Source organism: Suncus etruscus, chromosome 11 (assembly GCF_024139225.1).
Source record: "Suncus etruscus isolate mSunEtr1 chromosome 11, mSunEtr1.pri.cur, whole genome shotgun sequence".
NCBI lineage: Eukaryota > Metazoa > Chordata > Mammalia > Eulipotyphla > Soricidae > Suncus > Suncus etruscus.
This window is the reverse complement of record NC_064858.1, coordinates 60,626,895-60,654,237: the sequence shown is the minus strand read 5'-3', so window position 1 is coordinate 60,654,237 and position 27,343 is coordinate 60,626,895. Positions and strand designations below refer to the sequence as shown.

Below are 27,343 nucleotides of genomic sequence, written 5' to 3'. Positions count from 1 at the left end.
CATGATCCTGGGGGAGGGTGCCCACCTTGGTCACAGTGGACACCGTACTTGCCCTCGGTGCATGTCTCACAGGAGGTGCCGTTGAAGCCATCTCCGCACATGCACGCGCCAGTGCTATTCACACCATCCAGGCAGATTCCGTTCCCGGAACAGACACTGTCCCTCCCCGGGCAGGGCTGGCACTGGGGCCCGAAGAAACCGGCACAGCACTCTTTGGTCTGGAAGACAAGGGCAGGTTTGAGAATGGACATGGCCACAGGCTCGCCTCATCTGTGTCCAGCCTGGATGGGTGGGGGAAGAACTGTGTTGGGGCGGGGCAGAATCTGTGCTGGGAATGGGTCTGTGTGGGAGGGTCTGTGTTGATAATGGGTGGCAGAGGGAAATTTGGGGATGAGTGCATGGGGGAGGGTCTGTGTTGATGGTGTCTGGGGCTTTGACCCCTCCTGGATGGGCACTGAGGGATGGGAGAGAATCCCCCTTGAGAACTAGGCAAGACTGAGCCATGTCCAGATTTGCCAATTACAGGATGGGGGTTGTGCCCAGGAGAGAGGAACAGGAGAAAGAGGTAAGGAAGGAATGAAAGAGAAGTCTGGGCAAAAGGATTGCAGGGTCCCCTCCAGCACTAACTCATGTCCCTAGGTACTGCATGTGCTCTTTCCACTGGAGCTGAGGTGGACATCAGCACCGGTGAGGCTTGTGACATTCTAGAAACAAATCTCTTGTCATTTGGTCACAACAGGTTGGACTGAGCCTGCTCTATTCTTAAGAAACTTAAGCCCTAAACTCTCCTGCTGGCCCTGGCTTTGCTGCATAAGACTGAAAAGCTGCTGAGTTTTCTGGAAGACATGCTTGCTGGACAGGAACTGTAAGAGATTTTCTGTTATGTTCTGAAGCAACTGCACAGAAGTTCTGAGAATCAGAGTCCCTCACTCAGATAATGGGAAAGTACCGTTTCTTGCCTTCAGGAGTTGACCATGGCCTCTGTCTACAGGCTGCCAGTAGGGATCTGGGGATCACGGGAGTAAAAGGACCCTGTCAATTAGGAGAGCAGCTTTCACATCCTGCACATTCCTGGGGTCCAGTTGAGGCCTGCAGCTATTGTGAATGATAGGATGAAGGAGGCAGAGGAGGAAAAAGAAGTGGCAGCATAAATGCGAAAACACAAAGTATCCTGAGAAGTGTGTGTAATTTCCCCCCCAACCCCTGCCCTAGGACTCAAGTACCCAGGGCCTTTGCAGTGCCAAGTGGAGACTCACAATGATGGTTTTCACACAGTGGGGCTGGCACCCGATGAACAGGTTCCGCTTGCCATTGAAATAAAAGGTGATGATACACTTGTGGCTCACGACGCCCTGTGAAATAGTCAGGATCATACGAGGTTGTTAGGGGAAAGGTTTCTGATCTCCTACAGCAAGAAGGCAGAGGAGGAAGAACTGCCCCTTAGGCAGAGTGTTTGGAAAGAAAGGCTGGTTTCTCAAAGCTGATTTAAAGGGGGAAATCCCACAAAACTCTCATGGTGGCTGCCAGAAATTCACGTGGCAAACCCACAAAATTGTCCCTCTAGGTTGGATTCTGTAAAAAGAACTTCTAGGAGCTGGAGTGATAGCACAGTGATGGGACATTTGCCTTACACGTGGACAACACAGGGTGGACCCCGGTTCGAATCCCAGCATTTCATATGGTCCCCCAAGCCTGTCAGGAGCAACTTCTGGGCTCAGAGCCAGGAGTAACTTCCGAGCGCAGCCGAGTGTGACCAAAATGAACAAACAAACAAACCAAAAAACAAACTTCTATCCTGAATCCTAGCTTCTTAGGAAGCATCACAAAGTATCGTGTAAAAACTGTTTTCTTCCCCAAAGCATTGCACAGATTTAATGCGACCCCTCTAAAGATACCCATGACATTCTTCAAAGAAGTGGATCAAACACTGTTGAAATTCATTTGGAAAAATAAACACCCTAAATAGCTAAAGCAAAACTTGGGAAAAAGAATACGGGAGGCATCACTTTCCCCAATTTTAAACTGTACTACAAAGCAATAGTTATCAAAACAGCATGATATTGGAATAAAGACAGAGATCCTCAGATCAGTGGAATAGATTTGAGTATTCAGAGAATGTTCCCCAGACATACAATCAACTTATCTTTGATAAAGGGTCAAGAAATTCAAAGTGGAGCAAGGAAAGCCTCTTCAACAAGTAGTGTTGGCACAACTGGTTAGCCACTTGCAGAAAAGAGAACTCAGAGTTCCATCTAGCACAATGCACAAAGATCAAATACAAATGGATTAAAGACCTTGATATCAGGTCTGAAACTGTAAGGTATATAGAACAACACGTAGGTAAAACACTATATGACATTGAGACTAAAGGCATCTTTAAGGAGGAGACAGCACTCTCCAAATAAGTGGAAGCAGAGATAAACAGATGGGACTATATCAAGCTGAGAAGCTTCTGCACCTCAACTCAAAGGAAATAGTGCCTAAGATACAAAGCCACTCACAGAATGGAAGAAACTATTTATCCAATACCCATCAGACAAGGAACTAATATCAAAAATATACAAAGTGCTGACAGAACTTAATAAGAAAAAAAAACATATAACCTCATCAAAATATGGGGAGAAGAAATAAACAGACATTTCCTCAAAGAAAAATACAAATGGCCAAAAGATACAAAAAATGCTCCACATCACTAATCATCAGGGAGATGCAAATCAAAACTACAATGAGGCATCATCTCACACCACAGAGACTGGCACACACTACAAAGAACAAGAACAATCGGGGCTGGAGAGATAGCATGAAGGTAAGGTGTTTGCCTTTCATGCAGAAGGTCATTGGTTTGAATCCAGGCATCCCATATGGTCCCAAGAGCCTGCCAGGAGCGATTTCTGAGCGTGGAGCCAGGAGTAACCCCCGAGCGCTGCCGGGTGAGACCCAGAAACCAAAACCAAAAAAAAAAAAAAAAAAAAAAAAAGAAAAAAGAAAAATCAGTGCTAGCAGGGATGTAGAGAGAAAGGAACTCTTGGGCCCGGAGAGATAGGAACTCTTATCCACTGCTGGTGGGAATGCCATCTAATCCAGACTTTCTGAAATTCATATGGAATTCACCTGGAAATTGAGCTCCCATTTGATCCAGCTATTCCACTCCTAGGGATATACTCTAGGAACACAAAAATCCAATACAAAAAAAACCCTTCCTCACATCTATATTCATTGCAGTATTATTTACAATAGCCAGACTCTGGAAACAACCAAGATGCCTTTCAACAGATGAATGGCTAAAGAAATTGTAGTATGGGGCTGGAGAGATAGCATGGAGGTAAGGCGCTTGCCTTTCATGCAGGAGGTCATCGGTTCGAATCCCGGCATCCCATATGGTCCCCCATGCCTTCCAGGAGCAATTTCTGAGCATGGAGCCAGGAGTAACCCCTGAGCACTGCCGGGTGTGATCCAAAACCACAAAAAAAAAAAAGAAAAAAGAAAAGAAATTATGGTACATATACACAACGAAATATTATGCAGCCATCAGGAAAGATGAAGTCATGAAATTTTCCTGTACATGGATGTACATGGAATCTGTTATGCTGAGTGAAATAAGTCAGAGGAAGAGAAATAGACACAGAATAGTATCACTCTTGGGGCCGGGCGGTGGCGCTAGAGGTAAGGTGCCTTGCCAGCGCTAGCCTAGGACGGACCGCGGTTCGATCCCCCGGTGTCCCATATGGTCCCCCAAGCCAGGAGCGACTTCTGAGCGCATAGCCAGGAGTAACCCCTGAGCGTCACTGGGTGTGGCCCAAAAACCAAAAAAAAAAAAAAAAAAAAAGAATAGTATCACTCATCTATGGGTTTTAAGAAAAATTAAAGACATTGCTGTAATAAGGCCCAGAGACAATAGAATTAAGGGCAAGAGGGGCCAGAAAAACAGGCTCATAATTTGAAGCTCACCACAAAGAGTGGTGAATGCTGTTGGGGAAATGACTGCATTGACAACTAGCACGACAATGTTAAATAATGAGACACATTCTGTCGCGAATGTTAAATAATGAGACACATTCTGTCGCGATGCAGGCTGGGGTGGGGGAAGTGGGGGGGCATTGGTGGTGGAAATGTTGTGCTGGTGAAAGGGGGATATTCTGTTTATGACTGAAACCCAACTACAAACATGCTTGTAATCATAGTGCTTAAATAAAGATTTATATACATATATAAACTGTTTTCTTTTCTTCTGTAACAATGTTCATGTTTGTTATTTTTTTATAATATTTTTTATTTAAACACCTTGGTTACAAACATGATTGTGGTTGGGTTTCAGTCGTATAAGATGACACCCCCCATCACCAGTGTAACATTCCCATCACCAATGACCCAAATATCCCTCCTCCCCTCCCTGCCCCCACCTGTATTCTAGACAAGCTTTCTATTTCCCTCATATAGTCTCATTGTTAGGATAGTTTGCATCTCCCTGATGATTAGTGATGTGGAGCATTCTTTTCATGCGCCTTTTGGCCATTTGTATTTCTTCTTTATCAAAGTCTCTGTCCATTTCTTCTCCCCATTTTTTGATGGGATTAGATTTTTTATTCTTGTAGAGTTCTGTCAGTGCACTGCATATTTTGGATATTAGCCCCTTATCTGATGAGTGTTGGGTGAATAGTTTCTCCCACTCAGTGGGTGGCTCTTGTATCCTGGGCACTATTTCCTTCGAGGTGCAGAAGCTTCTCAGCTTAATATATTCTCATTTATTAATCTCTGCTTTCACTTGGCTTGGAGAGTGCCATTTCCTCCTTGAAGATGTCTTTAGTCTCAATGTCATGGAGTGATATACCTACGTGTTGCTCTTATGGTTTCAGGTCTGATATCAAGGTCTTTAATCCATTTGGATTTTACCTTCGTACATGATGTTAGCTGGGGGACTAAGTTCGCTTTTTTGCTAGTGGCTAGCCAGTTGTGCCAGCACCACTTGTTGAAGAGGCTTTCTTTGTTCCATTTAGGACTTCTTGCTCCCTTATCAAAGATTAGATGATTGTATGTCTGGGGAACATTCTCTGAGTATTTCAGGTCTGTTCCACTGATCTGAGGGTCTGTCTTTATTCCAATACCATGCTGTTTTGATAACTATTGCTTTGTAATACAGTTTAAAGTTGGGGAAAGTAATGCCTCTCATATTCTTTTTCCCAAAAATTGCTTTGGCTATTTGAGGGTGTTTATTGTTTCAAATGAATTTCAACAGTGTTTGATCCACTTCTTTGAAGAATGCCATGGGTACCTTTAGAGGGATTGCATTAAATCTGTACAATGCTTTGGGGGAGTATTGCCATTTTGATTATGTTAATCCTGCCAATCCATGAGCAGGGTATGTGTTTCCATTTCCGCGTGTCCTCTCTTATTTCTTGGAGCAGAGTTTTATAGTTTTCTTTGTATAGGTCCTTCACATCTTGAGTCAAGTTGACTCCAAGATATTTGAGTTTGTGTGGCACTAATGTGAATAGGGTTGTTTTCTTAATGTCCATTTCTTCCCTATTATTGGTGTATAGAAAGGCCATTGATTTTTGTGTGTTAATTTTGTAGCCTGCCACCTTGCTATATTAGTTTATTGTTTCTAGAAGTTTTTTGGTAGAGTCTGCAAACAGTGAGAGCTTGACTTCTTCCTTTCCTATGTGGATGCCCTTGATATCTTTTACTTGCCTGATTGCTATAGCAAGGACTTCCAGTGGTATGTTGAATAGGAGTGGTGAGAGAGGATAGCCTTGCCTTGTGTCAGAATTAAGAGGGAAGTCTTTTAGTTTTTCTCCATTGAGTATAATATTTGCCACTGTCTTGTGGTAGATGGCTTTAACTATATTCAGAAAGGTTCCTTCCATTCCCATCTTGCTGAGAGTTTTGAGTCTAGTTTTGAAGGATTTTAACCTTTGTGATTTAGCTTGATTATCTGTTAAGCTACTGTTTTTTTCACTTTATTTAAAGTTATTGTTACTAGTTTACAGTTTTTCTTTTCCAGTTTACAGTTTTTCTTTAGCAATAAATATTGAAAAAATTTAACCTACCGATTCCTCAATTATTGTGTTTATTTTGGGTATATATTTTTATTTTTAAAATTTACCAGTGGCTGCTCCATTTTCCACCTAGGATTATACTTGAGTCACTAAGTTTTCCCAATTGGGGGTCGGCCTATACTCGGGTTGCTGATACTTGAGTATATACGGTAAGTTATCTCTTAGAAAACAACTGATCATCAAAAGTGCACCCAGAAAAGAGAGTAAAACAGTCAAGTGCTTTTTAGATGTAGAGGGCAGCATAGCAAAAATAGAATAGGAAATGGTCATGCCTTTGTACTCTAAGGGTGCTTATTGATTGGCTATGTGAAATACCCCAGTCTCTGCTCTTCATGTTTGGGTTAGATTTGGATTGGCTTACTGAATATCTTTTTTTTTTTTTTTTTTTTGGGCCACATGTGTTTGATGCTCAGGGGTTACTCCGGGCTAAGCACTCAGAAACTGCCCCTGGCTTGGGGGGAGCATATGGGACGCCGGGGGATTGAACCGCGGTCCTTCCTTGGCTTGCAAGGCAGACACCTTACCTCTAGTGCCACCTCACCGGCCCCCTTACTGTATACCTTTTTCACTTTAAAAGATAACTCATGGGATGGGAACCTTTGTGGTTTGATATTGTATTGAATAGATGGCTAGCCTATGAGCTCACCCATGTCTAGAAAACATTAAGTTTAGACAGTCCTTGTCTATGTTTCTATCTCATTCTCTGTGATGGACCAACCCTGGCCTAAGGTCATAGGTGCCGATCAGATCAGATTGGCTTTAGTGTTGTAAATGACCCCATCTGCACAGCTGGGCAGGGCATTTTGGAAGTAACTATAAAAGATTGCAAGGTCATTTGTAAAGTCATTTGTGACCAGGCCAGATAGTTTGGGATATATATATATATATTTATATATATTGGTCTTTGCTGAAACTTCTTGCTCTTGCCTGCAACTGGCTACTGAGGTGTGAAAGGGGAGAGATTCTTTATGGTTGTGGGTTGATTGATATGAATCCAAATTCCTTTTTTGTTGGGGAGATATACATAGCATAACTTGGAGGCTACTTCTGGTTTTGTGCTCAGGGGGTGCTCTCAGTGGTGCTCAGGGGACCATGTCGTGCCAGAAATTAAACCTGAGTCATCCTCATGCAAAACATGTTTTCAGCCCATTGAGCTATCTTACAGCATCCCTCAAATAGATAATTTTTGTTTTTTTGGGGTGCTGGCAGGGTCAATCCCAGTGGTTCTCAGTGAGACTATATGATACTGGGTATTGAACCCAGGACTCCAGTATGTTAAGACTGCACTCGGTCACTTGAGCTGTAGTTTACATGTACAATTATCATCATCATCATCATCATCATCATCATCATCATTATCATCATCATCATCATCATAATTTGGTTCTGGGTCACATCTGGTGATGTTCAGGGTTTATTCCTGGATCTGCACTCTGGAATTACTCCTGGTGGTGCTCAGGAGACCATAAGATATACAGAGAATTGAATTCAGGTTGGTCACATGCAAGGCAAACATACTTCCTGCTGTGCTATCACTCTGGACCCGTATTTTTTATTAATCACATTGGACTTTGTTCTAAAAAAAGACAGAAATTAAAACTTTGGAAAGATATACAAACTATATCTTTGTATATGAAAAGCTATACAAAAATAAAGTGAAGAACAAGGAAAGGAATGAGGGAGTGAAATTGAAGTACATTCAACATTCCTCTCTGGGCTCTAGAAACAACTTTATCAAAACAGATAATGATAAATAGAAAATTCTTGTAGAAAACTCTTGGTTGGGGGGCGGAGTGATATTGCCTTGCATGTTCACAACCTTGACAGGCCTCAGTTCAATTCCTGGTAACCCATATTGCCTTCCAAGCTTGTCAGGAGTGATTTCTGAGCACAGAGCCAGGAATAACCCCTAAGCTCCACTGGGTGTGATCCCCCCCACAAATAAAAAAAATAAAGTCTTGGTTGGGTTATTAACACAGATTAAAATTAGGTTATAGAGATTGTTTAGCTTGTTATATAACCCACATATGCATCAGGAGTATCATGTGGCATTGCTTCTTTTTGCATAGGTGTGGTGTACCCCAAGACCCACCCATATCTGGGAGGAGTTTTGGGAACCGGATAATAGGTGTAACTACCTGCAAGACCTCCCATTTCTGGGAGGGGTCTGGAAAAGGATAGATAAACCTCTGAGCCAGGGGATTCGGCCCTTTGGCCGTTTCTCTCTTGGCCCGGCTTGGCTTCCTGGCTTTTGGATCTTTGGGCGGCATGGAGCCCAAAGGGAAGATGGCTAACAGGAGATAAGATGCAGGGCTAGCAAAATATAGCTGTGCTTAAAAGGTTGACATAGGCCACACACCTGTGGTGGCAAGGGCATGAATAAAGATGATTCTTCCTGATGGCTGCGTGTGAGTGAGTAATTTCACCTGGGCATGGGACCCCGCCGGCTGCATGGAGGTTGCAGAGCCATGTGGGCTGGATGGCATCCTCCACCATCCAGCCCCATCCTTAATTAATTAATTCAACACATAGGCATACTAAAATGGGGAAATCTTACATATAAAAAGAAGTCCTTATCTAATAAGGATAAGAACTCATAAGTTTTATAGTAAAGGGCTACCTTTCACCCTGAATATTTGTCATGGAGACTTGACTTAGGCCTTAATAGACATTGACTGTATAACCCTGAACCTCAAACCCCAACATTGGTACCAGCACAGTTTATGGCTCCAGCACCAGGTATCAAACTTTCCCTGGGGGAGGCTCGAATGCTGCCCTGGCAGCAACCTGCTCCAGGGTAGGTCCATATGACACCTTGATGACTAGAAAAAAGAGCAACAACTTGATGTATGGCAGGTTGCCCTACTTCACCACCCAATGATGAGATAAAATCAGAAGACCTTCTGTGCAAGAACCAAGATCTTTAAGTACAGAAGGTTGATTACAACATCCGCAACTAAGTTTGTTCTGGGACCACAAAGAAAGACTTTGTCCTAGGCCTCATCCTAGGACCTGTGCAAAAACTAAGATCTCTAACTACAGAAGACTGACTTTGAAAACTGCAACTGGGGCCGGAGAGATAGCATGGAGGTAAGGCGTTTGCCTCTCATGCAAAAGGTCATCGGTTCGAATCCCGGCGTCCCATATGGTCCCCCGTGCTCGCCAGGAGCGACTTCTGAGCATGGAGCCAGGAGTAACTCCTGAGCACTGCCGGGTGAGACCCAAAAACCAAAAAAAAAAAAAAAAAAAAAAAAGAAAACTGCAACTGAGCAGAACTTTTTCTGGGACCATAAAGAGAGACATTGGGATTGTATAACCAACATGCCCAGAGCCTGTAGTCAGTCTTTTGACAGTATGCTTCATGTGTAGAGACACTCTGTATCTCTTGGGCCAATGGAATTTCCTTTCTAATTTCCCCAATTTTTGCTGTGCCTAGGCAAACAAACAAACAAACAATCCTCTAAAACAAAACCAACCCCCCACATCTGTTCCTCCCCCCTTTTCATTTTTTTTCTTTTAATTTTACTTATATTCTAGATAGGGGCTCCAGCCTTTTTCATAGAACTTCAATCATTTTGATCTGTCACATATTTCTATGTCTTCCTATAAATTGAGAAAAGAAAAAAAAAAACATAGATGGGGCTCAGAGGCCAAGTAGTCTTAGGAGCATTGAGTGGAATTAAATAAGGTCAGATCTAAATATCCATGCCAAAGTCAATAGATTCAAACTATAATAAGCTAAACACAAAATGAACCTGTTGCACTTGTAGTCTTAGGGCTTGGGGGCTAGGGGTGGAGGCATGGGATGCATGTGGGGAACTATGGTGGAGAGAGGTCAGCACTGGTGGTGGGATTGGCCCTAATTCACTGTCACTAAATGCCTGAAATACAACTGTGAAAGACTTGTAATTCACAAAATGAAACAAAAAACAGATGAAATACTTACCAGTGGTTTTGTTCCCAGAGGGCAGATGTGCTTTGAGGGACACTTTTCACACTCTCCCTGGGCAAAACACAGAGGTGAAGAGGTCATTTCTTGACTATCAGTGAAAAAGGTGGCAAATATTTTCATCCCATAGTTTCTCTATGGGACTTTCTTTGTACTTCTTGTTTTCTTTCTTTCTTTCTTTCTTTCTTTCTTTCTTTCTTTCTTTCTTTCTTTCTTTCTTTCTTTCTTTCTTTCTTTCTTTCTTTCTTTCTTTCTTTCTTTCTTTTTTCTTTCTTTCTTTCTTTCTTTCTTTCTTTCTTTCTTTCTTTCTTTCTTTCTTTCTTTCTTCTTCCTTCCTTCCTTCCTTCCTTCCTTCCTTCCTTCCTTCCTTCCTTCCTTCCTTCCTTCCTTCCTTCTTCTTCCTTCCTTCCTTCCTTCCTTCCTTCCTTCCTTCCTTCCTTCCTTCCTTCCTTCCTTCCTTCCTTCCTTCCTTCCTTCCTTCCTTCCTTCCTCCTTCCTTCCTTCCTCTCTCTCTCTCTCTCTCTCTCTCTCTCTCTCTTTCTTTCTTTCTTTCTTTCTTTCTTTTTTCTTTCTTTCTTTCTTTCTTTCTTTCTTTCTTTCTTTCTTTCTTTCTTTCTTTCTTTCTTCTTTCTCTTTCTTTCTTTTTTTGGTTTATGGGTCACATCTGGCAGTGCTCAGGGGTTTCCCTGCTCTCAGTCACTTCTGGCAGGTGCTGGGGACCATATGGGATGCCTAGATTCGAACTGGGGTCCTTCCTGTACTGGCTGCGTGCAAAGCAAACACCTTACCGCTGTGCTATTACTCCAGCCCCTTCTTTGTACTTCTGGTTCAAAACAGCTAAGCGTATTTTCTTTCATAAGTCTTCTGATGATATTAGACTCTAATGCTATAAGATGCTATTCTGATGCTTTAAAGAATGTATGGAGGACCAAGCCCAGGGTCTTCCATGGGCATGCACTCTACTACTAGGCCACATTTCCTAACTTGTCAAATGTGGGGAGCTTATCTGATTTAAAGTAAATGTCTTTATCCACCACTCTCCTTTATGGAATACTCTTAGAGAATAGGGCCAGATTCAGAGGCAAGGATGGCATAGCTCTGAAAGAATACGGTGCAGCTAAGGTATCAGAGTGTAGGGAACCTGTATAAACACTATTTTGAGAAAGGAGCAAAAGTGAAGGACAGAATCCCTCGTGGACCAGCTCCTGAAGCAGAGAAAGGAGGTCTGTGCTCTGCATTCTGGACTCTGCACACATGGACCCATTCAGAGTCTTAGGTCTGGGACAAATTGTCTCACGCCTGGCAGCATTAGCTGTACCCAGAATTAGCTGTACTCAGGCTACTCCTGATTCTGTGCTCAGGGATCACTGTGCTCAGGGATCATCTGGGGACCCCACATAGTGTTAGGGGTTGAACCTCTGTTGGCTTTGCGCAAGGCAAGAACTCTACCCACTGTTCTATCTCTCTCTGGCCCCAAGTATTAGCTGTTGTTACCATTAATCAATGATCTATGAAGAGTTTCTTTACTCTAGTCTGTCTGACATTGAAAATCTTCATTTCCATATACCAATTTTGTGTGTTGGACTGGAGATGGAGCCCAGGCCTCCTGGCATGGCTGATTTTACTGCTGAGACTTATCCCAGCCAGGTTTCAATGTGTTAACTCTATCAGACTACCTCCTGCCCTTGCCAGGACCAGGCATGGCACAATCTCCTTATTGCAGAATCAATTCTGAATTTATAACTTTGCATCTCCTGCAACCTCTTCCAGGCACAATACCAGGCTCAGAGCTTCCTTGTGTGGGCAGAGTCACAGCCATATGTGCTCTTCACATCCAGATGTTCACTTTGTGTTTTGTTTTAAATGATTTTTCTGTTTTGTTTTGTTTTAAATGAAATTTTTTGTTTGTGCTGTTTTTGGCCCACACCTGGTAGTGCTCAGAACTTCTGACTGCTTTTAGAAGTTACTCCTGCCAGGCTCGGGGGACCATATAGGATGCTCTGGATCTTACCGAGTCAGCCACATGCAAGGCAAAAATGCCTATTTGCTATACTATCATTTGGCTCCTTAAGTGATACATTAAGACCCATTTAGTATCATTTTTTTAGTGTTTCTTTTATTTTTTTAATTTTTATTTTGATCATATTGGCTTACATATCTTTCATAGTAGTATTTTAGGTACATATTAACATTGAATTAGGGGACTACCCATCACCAAATTTGTCCTCTCCCCATCCCCATTCCCTTCCTGCAACCCCTACCCCCCACCATCACCTCCCGGGCTGCTAGAGTAGGTGGACCCCTCTTTGTCTAGCTTAATATTAGTGCTCATATATCTGTTTGGTCCTGGTACCCTCTCTTGTTTCCTCCTCTACTTGAGAGGCGGAGCTAGATAATTCGAGTTATGTGGTTTTGCTTGAAGGAAAGGAAAGCAATAGAATGGGGTAAAAAAAAATAAATAAAAAATAAAAGAAAACTCAAATAAGCTGAAAATGGATGGAGTCCTTCTAGAAGCTTTCAACCTCAGTTTGAGAGAGGACATGAAAAAGGTAATTGAAACACCACAACAATACAGAAAGAAATATCAAATTAAATATCCAGTAAGCACTACAACAATAAAGACAAAAAGACAAGCACCACACAATAGTCTTGGTCCTGAAATCAAACCATGCCGGAGTGCAAAAAGAAAGTGAAAGATAAAATAAAATTGGAGACATCAACTTCAATATCTACACCAAAATAAAGAAGTCAAAAAAATCAATCAATCAATCAATATATATGTGGATAAAATGATTATTTTGTGCTCCCTCCCCCTGCATAGGCATAGTAACTATTGGGGATATTATAGAGGGACCCATTTAGTATCTTATAAAAAGCCATATACTTAAAAAGTTAGAAAGAAAATAAGACAACTTCTTCAGCAGTCTTGACTAGAACTTACTCGTACAATAGACGTGTTGTTAATATCACATCTATTCTTCTGAATTTCCAGAACTTTTGTCAAGCCGTGGATCACTCCCTTGTCAGTGGCTATATTGGTATAGTTGATAGGAGCCTCATTGACATAGAGCTAGGAAGATAGGGTTAATGTGGTTTTTAACTGTTCAGTTTCTAAGGGGACTAGGAAACTGGAAGAAGTGTAAATGACACCTTGAGACCACTTCATAGATCTCCCAGGGTCCACTGCAAGGGACCTCTGAGGCCTGGAAGGAGGTTGGGCAGGATGCTACATAGCACACCAAATGACCTTGACCTATGACCTTGGCCAGGCAGGTTTCCCTTTTGACTCTTAATGTCTTGTTTTTTTTTTCTTTTTTTTTAATAAAGAAAGAGGTTGTTCTAGATGCTCTCTAAGGTTCCTCTTTACCCCGCTTATTAATTGGTTTGGAGTTAATTGAGCAATTTGGGATCATGATCTTAGTTCCTCTTGGTAAAGCAGTTCAATAGGTATGCTCATCTGGGCTGTAGACTGGTGTTCAGGAGCTTTGAATATGATTTGGAGAATGGGACTCAGTGTCCTTCCTCCAGGTCTCAACTAGCTGATTAATTTATTTCTCATATCGAAATAGAGGAACTTGCACTGATGATCTGAGATGGGCAATCTCAGATGTGGTGGATGGGAGTTGGATGCCTGTTTATACACCAGTAGGAGAAATACAGACAACCAGTGGGGTAATTCCAATATGGAAGTGATAGTGGGTGGTGGTTGCCAGACCACTTGTTCCTGGGCTATTGGGAGAAGTGCTGCACCTGGTTATCATGAAGAAAGAAGCCAATGAGGTAGGAGAAGCCCAGCATGGTCTCCCGGTGCATGCCATTGTGAAGGTCATTCTTTAGAAGTTTCTCCTTCAAGATCACATGATACTTGAGGATGGTCTCTTCCTGGGTAACAAACAAATGGAGAGTCAATCTAAAGCTCAGCCCATCACTCATCATTTCTCTGGATGCTCTAATGTAATAAGCGGATGGGGGGCTTACACTATCCATGGATTGATGAGCCTGAAGTTTTGACTAAGATATTGAGGCGCAAAGATATTAAAGCACTAGAGTGAGTAATGAAAAAGTCACCCTGAAGTATTGGCACAATTTTTACATAGGCTGGTCAAGAACTCATTCTGAGACTCTGAAACCTAGACTGAGAGCAGGAAAGGACATTTAAACCAATGTACAACGAGCTAGACATAGAGGAGAACACTTGTACTAGGAGCCCGGGGGTCAAAGGAGGGGGATATGGGATGCATGATGGGAACAGGGGTAGAGGGGGGGACAACACTGGTGGTGGGAATGCCCCTGATTCAATGTCACTATGTACCTAAAATATTACTGTAAAAGATTTATAATACACTTTGGTCAAAATAAAAATTATTTAATTAAAAAAAAGATGATTTCTTTGGTTAACACCATTATGAAGAGCGAAAAGTCCAACAAATTTTCTATGCCAGAGGGTCTAAGAGGAGTGTATATATTGTCTCAAAAAGCTTAACTCAGGATCTTTCAGACAGGGTGGCCTGGGTCACTCAGAGCTCACAGTGTCTATGTCAGGGATACCAGGCAGGTTGACTCTCAGGGCAGTAAGAAGGGTTGTTGTATTGAGGGTGAGTTGGGACCAGAGAATGAGGGAGTCTTGTGAGCCAGATGTGGGATGGATTCTCAGGGCTGATGCCTGAGAGGACATTTTTGTTTGTTTTTCAGCTTCCCAGTAGGGCAAAGAAGTTTCATATTTTTCTGGGGGAAAGAAAGGAAGAAGTGAATGAATCCAGGAATAGAAAGGATGCAGAGGGATCAGCAAGAACAGGGTGGGGGAAACAAATAAAGACAGACACAGAGGGAAAGTGATTCAGAGAGAGAGAGAGAGAGAGAGAGAGAGAGAGAGAGAGAGAGAGAGAGAGAGAGGGAGGTCAGAGAAAGGTCAGAGAAAGGTCAGAGAGATAGAGGCAGAGAGGAAGTGTGACAGAAAAAGTAAAATAGAAAGGGAAAGTAAGACTCAAAGTGGGATAGAGAGAAAGTGAGACAGAAAAGGAAAGAAAGAGAAAGTGAGACAGAAAATGAGAGGTAGAGACAGAAAGTGAGAATAAGAGAGTGATGAGGGTGAGGGAAAGAGAGCTAGAGCTAGAAAGACTATGTGAGAGAGCACTTTTTAAAACATTTTCCTAGAATTCAATGTTGTCCCAGGAGAGAACAACCTTTCTGTCCTCACAATGCCTCTTCTTCCTCACCATCCCTTCTTCTCCTCAGCTTTCAGTCTAGAAAGCCCGAATGGAATTTGCCCTACCGGGCAAGGAACCAGAAGCCTGAATGGATGAGTGCAGAAGAGAACTTATCCATGCCTCTCAGCTCAGCCCCCACCTGGTGACTCTGGGAGCTGGCGATGAAGAGATCTTTTGTGTGTGTGTGTGTGTGTGTGTGTGTGTGTGTGTGTGTGTGTGGTCACACCTGGCAGTGCTCAGGGGATACTCCATGGTCAGAAATTGCTCCTGGCAGGCACGGGGGACCATATGGGACGCCGGGATTCAAACTGATGACCTTCTGCATGAAAGGCAAACACCTTACCTCCATGCTATCTCTCCGGCCCCGAAGAAATCTTTTTCAAGGGCTCAAAGTTGGGCTCTGCCGGTGGGAAGTGCTAGAGACAGATTGTAAGGCCAATTGGAGCAGAAGAACAGATGCAATTTCCTCTTTTTGTTTGCTTCCTAATTCTACAGGACCAGCCCCAATGTTCTTGGGTCACTTCAGCAGTGGCAGAAGTTTCTTCTCACTCATCAATCAAAGGCCAGATTTATTGGGCCTCCCTACCCCCAAGAAATCACAACTGACACTGCACTGCTCCTCCTGGAGATCTGTGTATGGGACTCCTATGAGCTCAAAGACATCAGATTTGATGGGCTGAGGAAAGGCACTGTTAGGTTCTACCTCTGCATTTCTTTATTTTATTTCTCTTAATCTCATCCCATTGTTCTTCAGCCTTTAGGAACATGAATGCTTCCTGTGGTGGTTACCCCTACCTCATATTTTTTAATTATTCCTTAGGGTTCTATTTTGTTTTGCTTTGTTTTACTTTGTTTCAGGTGTGTGTGTGTGTGTGTGTGTGTGTGTGTGTGTGTGTCCAAGTGGTGCTCAGGGCTTACTCCTGCCTCTGAGTAAAGGAATCACTCCTAGTAAACTTGGAGGACCATATGGGATACTGAAGACTGAACCTGGGTCAGCTGCATGCAAGGCATGCCCTATCTTTGTATAATGTCTCCTATCACAACACTATTCTCAGTTTTAAACCCAGTTAGCATTTCATTCTAGGAACTTCTCTCTAATGTGGTTCTGTTTCCTGATGGATCTTGGTTGATTCAAGTATCAAGCTCCTTCCCAGTGATTCATGTCTGGGAACAGCCCCAGCACTCAAGAGCAAAGGGGAGGAGATTCCTTTTTAAATACAAGTCCTAGTGTTGAATATAACAAGATACTAGGTGTTTATTTCTTTGCTTAATTGAGGCTGCGCTTGCAACTTGATTGTACTTTGGTGAAAATCAAAAAACTATAGAATTGCCTGATCAGTTGCCTGATCAAGTACAGAATTTTCAGACCCTGTCTGGAAAAAGATGATAACCAGAACTCTTATCTTATGGTGATCTTTTTAAAGTCTAAACAAATCTTGGTCCTGTAAGAAAGGGAAATTCGGCTAGGAGTTTTCTGTCAACTACTGGCAGGATTGGCGATTTCTATTGTTAACAAAAATTCTCTGACAAATTTTGTCAATTTAACCCTAGAGGAGAGAAGTCAGGGATCACAGAAGGAGTGAGCAGAAACATTTCACAGCTTTTAGACCTATTGTTGGGTCTAAATATGACTATTGGCATAGACTAGGCCAGGGAGGAAGATGTGGCTGTGAAAAACCTCAACTCCTGGTTGCCCGAATCTTGTAAGTGGGCCTACTAGAGTTTCTAGGGTGTGAAAGAAGTAGAGAGGCATCTCTGGCTTATGTTGGTAGGTAGTGTGAATATGAAGAGTTTCTGCATGATTTCCCAAGTATTTGGATATGAACAGAGATAGTTTGATGAAAGGGTGAAAGACACATGATTGAGTGAACAAAATTGAGTATCTGAGTTTTCAGACAAGAATTTATTTGGATATTGCTCTCAGTACTTACTAGAGTTCTAACCTTCTTCTCCTGGATGTAATTCTCAATAGCATCATTGTTTGGTGCAAATACTGTATAAGTATCAGCTTCCTCAATGGTACTTGCCAGATTATATTGCTGTGATGGAAAGAGACAAGGTGCTGTGAGGGATTTCCATTTGCGGGCCACCCAAGCATGGGGTTAGGTCAAGAGCATGGTACTTGCCACCATGTAGCCTCGGAAGATGGAATAGTTGGGCATCTGCTCCAGCCTTGTGAGTAGATTTGGTAAAGAGCCAGTAAGGCCTCCTCGGGGAACCAGAACCTGGGAAAGGAGGCACCCAAATTCTTTTAGCATGTATAGGATGTGTTGCTCTCCAGTATAGAGGTTTATGTCACATAACAGTAGGTGGTTATGTCCATTAAAACAAGGCATCTTTTCATCTTCTACATTGTAATAACAAGAAGAGTTTATAATTTAGGAAGAGAGAAGGGCTGCATTTATTCCTCCTCTTTCCTTGTGCCAAGTTCCTTTACCAACTACCAACTCACAACTGCGACCTATATCAGGTGGTCCTGATAAGGGTAACTACAGTGTCCTGTGCAAAGGGAGAAAAGGAACCAGTGCATCCAGAAGCTAAATAGAGACTTTGAATCTGTTGATACTTGTTTATGGATCTATTGAGTTCACATACTTTCCTCCCTGCACCTATCTAACCAGGAAGAACCTTAATTATTTTCTTTTGAGAAGTGAGGTTGTGTAAAAAAAACATAAATGAGAAGAAAAGGACATTTTATGCTTTTTAAACAAATATGTTAAAACTCTGGATAGCCAGAATTGGGATGAAAAATATCCTCAATAAATAATATTATTTTGTATCAGATGAAGTCATAACACCACATAATTTCCTGAAAATGATCATTTAGATAAAAATGATTAGCTAAAATGTTATTTCTTAATGCCTCCTAGTAGTACAAGTGAACAGCAAGCAAGGTTTTTTATTTTTGCAAAATAATGCACTGAAGAGTCTTATATAAACTCTATATTTTTTCTGAATAGAAATAGTTGGCCTTTTCTGTGAGAAAATTTTTGAAAATGAGTATGTGTCTATTGTGAATAATTTGAATTAATGCAATTAGTTAATTCTTTTTAAGTCCATTACCTTTTTTTTTTTTGGTTTTTGGGCCACACCCAGCGGTGCTCAGGGGTTACTCCTGATTGTCTGCTCAGAAATAGCTCCTGGCAGGTACGGTGGACCATGTGGGACACCGGGATTCGAGCCAATCACCTTAGGTCCTGGATCGGCTGCTTGCAAGGGAAACGCGGCTGTGCTATCTCTCCGGGCCCTAAGTCCATTACCTTTGAAAGTTCTCCGGAAGCCCCAGATCCTAACTTTGGTTTTAAATGAAAATCCTAATATAGTAATAGAAAACTATAGAATCACTTAAAACTTCATTAAGCTTCCCTCCCTCTCATTTTATACCTTTAGATGTTTTTGAATTATACCTTAGAAGGCAATGTAGTGAAAACATCATAATACTTTTTCTATCTTTCTCAATTTCCCTCAGGATCTTTCCCATTCTATCTTTTTAGGGGCAGTTATCATGAGGAATGAGTGTTGAAGCTCTTGATTTGGTCTCATCTAATGGACTAGGGATTCCCAATGCCATGATGCTCAGAAGCCCTTGAAGGAGTTCTGAGAAATAATAACTGGAATATGTGTGGCCATACTGACTCTAGGGCACATGGCAGTGTCTGGGTTGAGGAAATAGAACTGAGTTTGAACACCTGGATAGAGTCTCAAAACAGTTTAAAAACAAAAGTAATCAAGTACATATGTCCCTTGCTATGAAGGCTAAGTGTTATCTCCCTTCCTCCCCAAAGGGTACAGGGAGATAAATCACCAAACAAGAGGAGAGTACCTTATTAATGATGTGAATTACTCCATTGGTGGCTGCATTGTCGCCATCAATGATGGAGGCCCCATCCAGCGTGACATTCTGCAAGAGCAAACCACAGTGGAAAAGAGAACATCCATGCAGGACACTGAGGAGCAGTTATCATTTTTGGGAGTTCTACTTTTTTCATCAACAATGACCTTCATGTTTGGGACCATGAGATGTCTTTGACCTGTGACATGTTAGACATCACACACACATACACACAGGCGTGTGTGCATGTGCATGTATAAAATTAAAATAACACTTTCCACAGTGGAATATGAGGTACTTTGGTCATTGATTCTATGTCAAATATTCTATTTCCTTAAAAACCAGTGACTGAAGCTCACCAAAGTGGCTCAGTTCGCAGAACTCCACAGACAGACCTTTTGTGATGCTCCTTACCCCATCTGTTTTTGCTAGATGGAGGAAATTGCCCTGCAAGGACGTTGCCAGCGTGTCAGACGAGGACAGAGCCTGTAGATCGGTCACTCCATATGTTCCCAGGAGCATATGGTACCTGAAATGATAGTTCACAAGGACCTTGAGAGATCACATGTTTCGCAGACACTATGGAAGCTTGGGCTCATGCCTTATACATTGGCAACAGCACTGAAATTTGTGTTTTCTCTCTGTCAGCTTTATTAAACAAATTCCAGTTTCTGTTAGTAAAAATAAACTAATTATTATTTTTCTTTGTGACACACCAGTGGTGCTTGGGCTACTCCCGAATCTGCACTCAGGAATCACAAGGTGGACTTGGGGGACCATATGGGATACAGGGTATTGAACCCAGGTTGGCCACATACAAGGCAAATGTCCTACCCACTGTGCTATCACTCCAGCCCCCACATAAATTAATTTTTTAAAATTATTAATAAGTAAATTTATTTTTAATGTTGTGGAAACTTTCCCCTCCAATCTACCAAGTCAATTAACATTCTCTCATACATATTTGGTGATACATTTGGTTTAATGTGATATGAAAGTTAACCATGGATGATACATGCCAGTGTCAAATGTTTATTATTCAGTGCCTCAGTTTTCACATCTGTAAAAAGGGAATATTTTGCCTGTCTTTCAGGATTTTGGGGGAAGGTTAATTAAGTTAGCTGCAAAGCAGCTATAAGCATATTTGGCACAGAGCTGATGGTCGTTCACATTAAATATTACCATCCTGAACATCCTAAAAGTTCAATTTCACAAAGTTTTAAGATGGCTGTCTCATATCCATGGACACCCCTATTCACACTGATGCCAGGCAGCTATCATGAAGAAGAACTCATATACAACCTACTTTATTAGGGCTGGAATATTGCTCTTAGACAACCAAAAGTCCTTCTCATTTTGATCCATGTCCTCAACAGCTTGTTGGGAAGGCACGAGAATTGTGAGGTTGGAGGCAGCAGACAGCAAGGGTTGTAGAGATGCATTCTGAAATCACACAAAGGACAAAGTGCCAGATTCAGGCAAGGACACAGCAGTGCTTATTCATGGGATGAGATTTCTGGGCTTCTGGGAAGGCTCTAGGCATTCTATTCAGGATTGTTGCTGCAAATTTCCTTCTAAAGCTAATTTCTCTTATTTTAATGTGTGAGCCTTGTCAAAAGCAAATTTTCTTCATTGGACCACACTTTGAATTATTATTAGACATTTACCCTTTAGATAAAGAATCAGAGAATTGGCTTGAGAGGATCATGTATACCCATGCACAAGAGTATTTGTAGAGAATGTTCAGAAATTTTTGATTTTTCCAAAGTAGTGATGTTGGGAAGAATATCCTTAGGAGCAGTTTTAGTTGGGGGGGGGGATGACTAGAAATCAAATTTCACCTAAAGTTTCATTTTTTCTTAACAGAGTTAGTACATGCTTAGGCTTTACATTATTTCTCCAGAAGAAAGTGAGCAAAAACCTTGGACTATGGCATTTGCTATTTTGGTGGGGAGCAAAGACACTGCACATGACTGATTTAGGGTTACCTACATGGAAAGTGGGCTTGGTAAAAGATCACAGGGTCACATGAGAGAAGGTGAGCTGTATCCAGTCCACCTCTGGGCATAATCAGGCATGGGGTTTGATGTCTATAGAAATTAGGACACACACTTGACTGACTACTCTTTTCTATCTTCAATGTTTCCCGAAGATGCAAAGTAAATAGGATGGAGGTTGAATTCTTTGTTATAGGACTTTCACAGGGAGAGAAAAAGTTCTCTGTAGTATGCTGGTTTGAGAGCTGAACACATACAAAGGCACCCAGATTGCAATTGTACATCCCAAATCTAATTTGGTGGACTAAAAGGAAAAATTTTTGTTGGAACTTTAAGGCACTTCTGAAATGAATGAGGCTGTATCTCTATTTGAAATAATTGAGGAGTTTCTTTGCCCGAATTCTGCCTTAATAAGAAGTGCATAGCTGGGTTGCCTGTTAAAATCACCTAGAAACCTTAAAAATGCATGGATGCCCATGGGTAATCGTCAATCTACCCAATCATCATGGGGATGGGTAGGCATGGGATGTGTCCCTTGTGGTTCTAATATGTTAGAGTTTAGAATTTGTTCTCAGGATACTAGTGTTCTCTCTCTCTCTCTCTCTCTCTCTCTCTCTCTCTCTCTCTCTCTCTCTCTCTCTCTCTCTCTGGCTGTAGGCACTATGACAGGCACCTAAATTCCCAAAATAATACACATTCTCACCCAAGTTCCAACAAAGGTACTCACATTTATCCATTGGTTAAATTGAGCTGCCTCAGAGAGTGATAACAACTCCTTATTCAGATGATTCAAGGGTGAACAGGAGCAAAAAGAGAGAACACAAGAGAAGGAACAATGAAAAACACAATTACAGTGCAATTTTGGGGAGCCTGCAGTTAGCTACCAGGGGCTGTCTCTGGAACCATTTACATGGCCAGCTTTGCTAATACCAGTATGAAAGAGATGAATTTTCACACGATCAAAGCTATTCCTTAAGTATTTTTTTCAGCGTTTCTTTGTGTTCCTTTCATGCTTGGGTTGCTTACTCCCTATTTTTCATACAATGAAGTGATTTACAGGGGCTGGAGAGAGAGTACAGGGGTTGAGGCACTTGCCTTGCACACAACCTTTCCTGATTTAATCATCAGCACTACGTAGGGTTCCCTAGCCGTGGCAGGAGTGACCCTTGACCCTTGAGCACATCTGGATGTGCTCAAAAAAAAAAAAAAAAACAAAAACAAGAAGTAATTATAGAAACTTCAAATAAAATCCACAACATTTAGCTCCTACATGAGAACTGGGCTGTTCAAACGTTGCCATTGAGTCACTCAGCCTCTGAGAAGGGCTCAGTGCTCAGCAAGTAGCCTGTTTCTCTTCATGGAGTCAGGGATAAGTACTGGCTCAGAGTAGGGAGCATCCCAGCAGGGTTTTTCTTAGGGTTGGGCCAATTCTTTGTTCCTAAGACAAGACACTTCATCTCAGTATCCACATTCTCCTCTGTTAACAAGGGAGCAATAAAAGCTCTAACTCATAGGTTTTATGAGAGAATTGCAGGAATTAACACTGTTTAAAAGGCATAGAACAAAGTCATGCCTAGAGTGCAAGCTCGAGAAGTCTTAACCATCTTATTTTTCAAGCATCCACCAGGAACTACTTTGGTCATGAACAGCTGCTGAATCTTTGAAACTAGAACCAGTGTGTAAGGAGGGTAAGTCTCTAATCTTTCTTTGCCCCTTAGAACTGTTTTGGTGCAGTTGACTTGGAAATTCCTCTAGTCAAAAAAGCCAGTAGATCAGTGACACTGGAAATATACAAAACAAAAACAAAAACAAAACAAAAAAACAAAACAAAAAACTTCTCAATTGAGTTCAGAGGGTCTGGGTGTGGGGTGTGGGTATGGGGTGGATCAAGTCGAAGAGCAGATACCCAGTACATAGAAGGCCCCAGTCTCTATCCCTATAGTACTATATAGCACCCTGAGCATTACTTGGTGTGACCCTTAAAAATGACAATAAATAGGGGCAGGAGCAATAGAACAGTAGTAGGGCTTGCACACGGTTTGCCTTGTACATGGTCAACCCCAGATGGATTCTGGTTCAAATTCTGGCATCGCATATGGTACCCCAAGCCAGGAGCGATTTCTGAGCCCAGAGCCAGGGGCCAAGGGTAACCCTGAGCATCACTGGGTGTGACCCCCAAAATAAAAATAAATAAAAAGATATAGCTTCAGCTTCCAAGTTCATCATTTACTAGCTATGACTTGAGAAAGTTCCTTCGGCTCTTTGAGAAAACAACTTCTAAAAAATGAATAAATTGATGCATAAGTAGATGTGATAATATTTTATAAACAACAGAATATCATAAAAATGTCAATAATCATCTTGCCTGGGATAAAAGCTCAGGTCAAAACTAGGGCACAGAGATGATGGAGCCTGACACTCCCACTCCCAAATGCACCAATATAATATAGCACCATTTCTTCCTGCAAAGGCATACTAAAAAGGGGGAAATTTTACATATAGAAACAAGCTCTTATCTACTAGGGATAAGAACTCATACTTTTTTTTACAATACAGGCGCACCTCCCACCTTGAACATATATCATGTGGACCCAACTTAGACTCCAGGTGATTAGACAGTGACCATCCAACCCCGAGCCCTACATCCCAGGCACAGAACTGACACAGTTCTCCTCAATGGCTCCAGGAACCAAACTCACTCTGGGACATTCTTAATACTGCTCTGACACCAATATGTGCCAGTTTTGATATGACATCCTAACAATGAGGAAATGGCAACAACTTGTTCTAAGAGCAGGTTGTCTTACCTCATCATCTAACAATAAGAAATCAGAAGACATGTCATCCTTTGATCTGTGCAAATGTGAAGGTCACTACAGAAGACTGACTGTGACAACCATGACTGGGCAGAATTTAGCCTGGGACCAATAAAAAAAGACCCTAGTGTAGGCTTTGGTCTAGGATCTGTACAACAACCAAGATCTCTAATTCCAGAGGTCTGACTGAGACAACTGCAACTGAGCAGGTCTTCTGGAAACATAATGAAAGACTCTATCCTAGGCTTCATTCTAGGATCAGGGCAAAAACCAAGACCACCAACTACAGAAGACTGATTAAAACAACAGTGATGGAACAGAGCTTCTAGAACAGTAAAGAAAGACTCCATCCTAGGCTCCATCCTTTGACCTGTGCAGATACCAAGATTTCAGGATACAGAGGTCTAATTTTGATTTTATCATCCATGATGGAGCAAAAGGCTTCCATATACCACAAAAGAACCTAGGGGAGAGTAAATGAACATGTAGGAAGTCTGTAGTTATTTCCATGTCAGTATACTTCAAGGGCAGAGAAACCCTGTATCTCTTAGACCAAGGGAATTCCCTTTCTAATCTCCCCAGTATTTACTGTGCTTATGCAGAATAACAAAGAAGCAGCAAAAATAATTTTTTTGGTTTTGTTATTGTTTTTTTCCTTCATTTTTTGGTGCCTTGTTATGTTTTTATTTCAGGACCGTGGTTATTGTGTGGTGGTCGTCTTTATTGCTGTGGTGCTTTTTGGATTTTTTTTGTTTGATTTTTCTTTTTGTATTGTGTTTTTCTTCCCTTTTCCCTTTCTTCTTTCAAATTGATATTTATAGCCTCCAGAAGGACTCTGCCCATTTTTTGCTTGTTTGATTTTTTTCTTTTCTTCAAACAGAACCACATAACTTGAACCATCTTGTTCTGCCTCAGAAATTGAGGGGGAAATAATGGAGGGTACCAAAACCAAACAATTGTATGATCAATAAGTAGTAATAAAAAATGATCAGACTTAAACACCAAATCCAAAGCCAACGACAACAGAATTGATATCCAATCTACAACAAGCTAGACACAGAGGGGACCACTTATTCTAGCAGCCCGGGGAGGGGGTAAGGGAGGGGAATATGGGATGCATGCTGTGAACGGGGGTGGAGGGAGGACAACTTTGGTGGTGGAAATTCCCCTGATTCAATGTCAATATGTACCTGAAATATTACTGTGAAAGATATGTAATCCACTTTGGTCAAAATAAAATTATTATTATAAAATGGCAATAATCATGGATATATAAAGGCTCACTAGCAGAGTTATCTCAGTTAATCTCAGGGGTTTGTTTTGGGCCACATCTAGTAGTGCTCAGGCTGACTCAACTCTGTTCTCAGGGGCCACTCCTGGTGGGGCTTAGGGAACCATGTGTGGTACTGGGGATTGAACCTGCATTGGGCATGTGAAAGGCAAACCCACATTACCATCTTTCCAGTCCCTCAATTTATTTTGTAATCACTTGAAAGTTATTTAATTAATTAATAATTGTTTGAAATTCTATTAGTAATTGAATAAGCACAAGAGCAAAACGCTCACTAATTGCTTAAGGGGGCTGCTTTCAAGGAGAGGGGGGTTCATCCACCATCCTTGCTTATTAGACTGTGAACAGGAAACCCAGTGTTAGCAGTCTCTGTGGTAACAATGCCATCTGAGAAAATGGTTTTGTTAGACCTTGTCTTGCTGATAATGGCAGTTTTTACCAGCCTGTTGATGATGCTAGGAGAAGACAGGTTGTGCTTTGCACTGGTATGTTAGTGCTTGGGTTCTGCATGGAAACAGGTATGGGCTGGATTCCTCACTCTGGATCTCAGGGCCTTTAGATTCCGTATTCAGTTTCCTCATCTATAAAATGTCCAGAGAGATAGGACAGTGGAGAAAGACACATGCTTTACATGTGGCCAATGCTGATTTAATCCCTGGTACCATGTATGGTCTCTTGTGCTACCAGAACACAGAATACAGAAACAGTAGGCCATTCCCTGAACATAGCTGGAAGTGTCTTCAGACCAATAAAATAAAATGAGTATCATAACAGCATTAACTGTAGAGGCTCTTGGTGAAGTTTCAATAGGGTCCATTAACATTTCATCATTTACTAAGGTGCCTAGTAAACTGAAGAATTGCAAACCATATACGTATGCATGCACGCACACACACACACACACACACACACACACACACACACACACACACACACACACACACACACACACACACCTCTTCCCTAGAGAAAAGGCTAAGTGTAGATGTTCTGGGCACCCAGAGGAGCCACACAATCTAGATAGGAGTGCCAGGAGAATCAGCTGGGAGCAGGCTGCTTATTAGGGAAAATTGGGAGTGGAAGGAGGTGGTAAGCTGGGAAAGGGAGGTATTTTTCCTGTTCTACAGACAGCACTTCGGAGAAGTCAGCTGCGTCCTGGCCACATAGAGGCCAGGTAAAAGAATAAATGACTGGTAGAGCATTCTTTTTTTCTGAGGAACACTTATATAAAAATATGGAACACTTCACGAATTTGCATGCCATCCTTGCGCAGGGGCCATGCTAATTTTCTCTGTATCGTTCCAATTTTAGTATATGTGCTGCCGAAGCGAGCATTCTAAAGGCATTCCAAGCAAAGCTGCCCTGGTGTTCCTATGTTGGAGTTCAGAGGAGCTAACTTACCACAGCTGCATTTCCATAGCACAGGAGGCCATCTCCTTCAAAGCCCTCTCGACACACACACCTCCAGAGGCCAGAGGAAGCCAGCTGACAGGTTGCCTGCCAAAAGGAAGTGGACAGAAGTGATTTGTGTTCCTAACCAAAGAGCCTCAGTTTTATCGATCTGAGGTGAGAGCTTCAAGATGGGATCTAGAATTATATGATGGTCACTTGCAGATGTAATGGAGCCATGAAGACTTGTCTGAGTGTTTGCTGCAGATAGCATTTAATAACAGTTTAATTCTGTTTTCTTCTGGATCAGAGTTAGTAATTAAGAGCAAGATACAAAGCTATACTTAAATTTCAGTTAAATGATGGGTCAATTTTAGAATATAATGCATTTAGACAATATTTGAGGACCATGATTCAGAGTGCATCTGAAATTCAGAATTAACTGGTATCCTGCATTTTATCTGATTACCCTGAGTCGATTCTTTCACTCTTTGGAAGGACACGAAAAATGCTGTGATGTCTCATATTGGTGACACCTGGGCTTATTAGGGCTTACAAAGCAAAAACTATTGGTGTTTCTTTAGCTTTCTCCTTTTATTTTAAGGCTATGATGATTGTGAGGCTCTCTCCCCGTTTTTCCTCTTTAAAGAATACCTTCTAATACATGCATGTTAGGTTGGGGTACACCTAGGCAGCCCTGCTCAGAGTATGTTAGCTTACACCCTGCACACAGCAGATGGTCTTTTATGAGGACATCTAGGTGCAGTTGGGCTGGTTAGAATATTTCACTTGTGACTTGGAATTGG

At 41.9% G+C, this 27,343-nt stretch overlaps 1 protein-coding gene and 1 non-coding gene across 2 annotated transcripts in view; both read right to left on the bottom strand.

Annotated features, from left to right (window-relative positions):
* Positions 1-27,343, bottom strand: part of STAB2 (stabilin 2) — a 182,860-nt gene that overhangs the window by 52,556 nt on the left and 102,961 nt on the right. The window contains 12 exon segments of the mRNA XM_049782948.1: positions 26-218; positions 1,257-1,352; positions 10,003-10,059; positions 12,947-13,075; positions 13,756-13,887; positions 17,144-17,251; positions 17,339-17,437; positions 19,036-19,113; positions 19,459-19,573; positions 20,351-20,487; positions 21,769-21,816; positions 26,550-26,645. Of these exon segments, the coding sequence (XP_049638905.1) occupies positions 26-218; positions 1,257-1,352; positions 10,003-10,059; positions 12,947-13,075; positions 13,756-13,887; positions 17,144-17,251; positions 17,339-17,437; positions 19,036-19,113; positions 19,459-19,573; positions 20,351-20,487; positions 21,769-21,816; positions 26,550-26,645 (1,288 nt within the window).
* Positions 26,377-26,483, bottom strand: LOC126023506 (U6 spliceosomal RNA). The gene has a single exon (XR_007500623.1). It is a non-coding gene; the product is annotated as a U6 spliceosomal RNA (small nuclear RNA).